Raw genomic sequence first — 2,901 nt, forward strand, 5'->3', positions numbered from 1 at the left:
AAAAATAGCCAAATGAATATTAAAAAAAATAAATCTGGAAGCCTTACACTTGAGATATACTGTGGATGATTGGACTAGAACTGAGTGTCCAGAAATAAACTTTCACACTTCAGGTCAATTAGTTTTGAACAAGAGTGCCAAGATCATTCAATTGGGAATGAATAGTCTTTCCAAAAATTGATACTGGCACAAATAAACATTCACATGACACACATGAAGTTGGAATTTTAACTCACACCACATAGAATTCTTACCTTAAAATGGATTGAAAACCTAAGTATAGAAGTTAAAACTATTAACTGTTGAAAATATGAAAGTGGGTCCTTACCACTTGGATTAGGCAGTGATTTCTTAGACAGGATACCTAAATACAAGCAACCAAAGAAAAAATAGATAAATTAACATAAAAATTGCAGAGTCCTTCAGCTCTGCAGTCAGTGCCCTGGTTCTCCACCAAGATTGAGATCCGAGCCCCAGCCAACCGGTCACAGCACATGTTTCTGCAGGATTCCTTTCTGAACATGGAGATGAGCATGGAGAGCCCGCCCACACTCCTGGAGCTGGCAGGAGAGAGCCTGCTGAGCGACGAGGCCGCTGCCGTCGCAGCTCTGGAGCACCTGCCCGCCGAGCTCTTCCCGTTTCTGTTCCTCCTGGCCTACCATAGTAGACAACACCAGGAGTCCCTGAAGGCGATGACCCAAGCTTGGCCCTACCCTGTCCTTCATCTGGGGGCCCTGATGCGGCGGCCTCGGGTCGAGTTCTTAAAAACCGTGTTGGATGGGCTTGACCTTCTGCTTGCCCAGGAGGTTCGCCCCAGGAGGTGGAAACTGCGGGTGCTGGATTTAAGGAACCAGGGTGTAGATTTCTATGGATGGTGGTATGGAGACAGCACCCATGATCACTCACTAACAGGACCAATAACTGTGCACCAGTCCAGCCCCAACATGGAGCACCCCTTAGCTCCCGTGGAGGTGTTCCTAGACCTTAACTTCAATGTAAGGGGCATAGACGCGTTTTTCATGTACATCATCCGATGGGCCCAGCAGAGGGAAGGGCTGCTACACCTGTGCTGCAAAATGCTGAGGATTACTGTGGGGCCCTTCCAGCGGGTGAGGCAGGTCCTGGATTCCGTGCAGCTGGACTGTATCCAGGATGTGGAAGTGATCAGCACCTGGGGCCTGCCCACCCTGGGGAAGTTTGCTCTTTACCTGGGTCAGATGAGGAACCTACAGAGACTCTTTCTCTCCCACATCCACATGTTGGATGAGGAGGATGAGGATGAAAATGAGAATATGGAGGAGGAGGAAATACTGGAGGGGGAGGAAATACTGGAGGGGGAGGAAATACTAGAGGGGGAGGAAATACTGGAGGAGGAGGATCAGGAGATGGAAGAGGAAGATGAGTGGCAGAGGGAGGAGCAGGAGCACCAGGAGGGGCAAGAGGAGCAGGAGGAGCCAGGTGAACAGGGATCCTTTTCCCAATTCCTGTCTCAGATGCTCAGGCTGCGGCGCCTCCGAGAGCTTCACATGGTTTCCCCCTCCTTCCTCCGAGGCCGTCTGGACCAGATGCTCAGGTGTCTGCAGATCCCCTTGGAAAACCTTGCCATAAGCCGTTGCCAGTGCCTGACCCATTCAGACCTGACACACCTGTTTCAGTGCCCAAACCTCAGGCAGCTGAAGTCCCTGAAACTGTTTTGTGCCAACCTTGCTGATTTTAGTCCTGAGCCACTCCGAGCTCTGTTGGAGGCAGTGGCACCCACCCTCCAGGACCTGGGCCTCGATAAGTGTGCCGTGGTGGACTCCCAAGTCGAGGCCATACTGCCTGCCCTGAGCCGCTGTCACCAGCTGAGCAAGTTCACCATCTCTAAGAACCGCCTCTCCTTGGCCACCTTGGGGAAGTTGCTGCGTCATACAGCCGGGCTGCGCAGCTTAGAGGTGGAGCTGTACCCTGCCCCCCTGGAGTGCTACACGACCCAGGACATTGAGGACACTGTCAACCAGGAGAGATTTGGCGAGATCCGGGCTGAGCTGACGGGGATTCTGAGGGAGTTAGGACAGGTCAGAAACATCCTGCTTGCCGCCAAGCACAGTGAAGGCTACGAGTTTTATGAGGTGGCATTTCCATGACTGGGAGCCCATGCTGTGCCACTGTAATAACATGCTAAGTGGGTGCACCTGAGCTGCTTTCTGGGCCTTTGGAAGCTGAAACCTCAGACCGGGGTGCATTATACAGGGGCCACCCCATGTTTCAGGTTCATGCTCAGTGTGAATGGGGAAAGGGAGGGACACAGCCAGGCTACAGAATTGTAGGGACAAAGGATGGGGAGTTCATGGGACCTCAAAGGCAGTGTCCTACAATCAGAAACGTGAATCTCATTTGCGTGGGGAGGGGGCAGAATTTGGGCTTGAGTTTCTTGTGTGGAGTGAATCCTGGGGTGGATGATTATAAAGGAATAATCAGAAATAAAGACAATTTTAAAGGCAAAAATAAAAAAATAAAATTTAACATAAAAATGTATGACCTTTTTACTTTAAAAGATACCATTAAAAAATAGACACTTAATGAGAAGAAATATTTTGCACATCATATATCTGATAATGAACTTAAATCTATAACATACAAAGATCTCTTACAATTTCATAAAAAAATAACCCAACTTTAAAAAAGTGGGAAAATTATTTCAGTAGATATTTCTTTAAAAAAAAAATCAATAAGCACAGGAAAAAAATGCCAGGCACCATTAGTTATTAAGGAAATGCAATTTAAAATCACAATAAGATACTTCTTTACATGCATTTTGATGGTGATAATGGAAAGGACAATAAGTGTTGGTGAGAATGTGAAGGATTTGGAATCTTCTACATAGTTTATGAGAAGGTAAAATGGTGGAGCAGCAGCAAT

The 2,901-nt window shown here is 47.8% G+C and overlaps 1 protein-coding gene across 1 annotated transcript; it reads left to right on the top strand.

The window, feature by feature from the left end:
* Positions 1-521: 521 nt before the first annotated feature.
* LOC311630227 (PRAME family member 12-like) lies at positions 522-2,126 on the top strand (the record flags this gene model as incomplete). The annotated part of the gene is made up of 2 exons (XM_084899100.1): positions 522-1,160; positions 1,494-2,126. The coding sequence occupies 2 exons, from the start codon at positions 522-524 to the stop codon at positions 2,124-2,126; spliced, it is 1,272 nt and encodes a 423-aa protein (XP_084755226.1).
* Between the last annotated feature and the right edge of the window lie 775 nt (positions 2,127-2,901).

The sequence above is a fragment of the Pipistrellus hanaki genome, assembly GCF_964339955.1.
Source record: "Pipistrellus hanaki genome assembly, chromosome: 11".
Taxonomy (NCBI): Eukaryota; Metazoa; Chordata; class Mammalia; order Chiroptera; family Vespertilionidae; genus Pipistrellus; species Pipistrellus hanaki.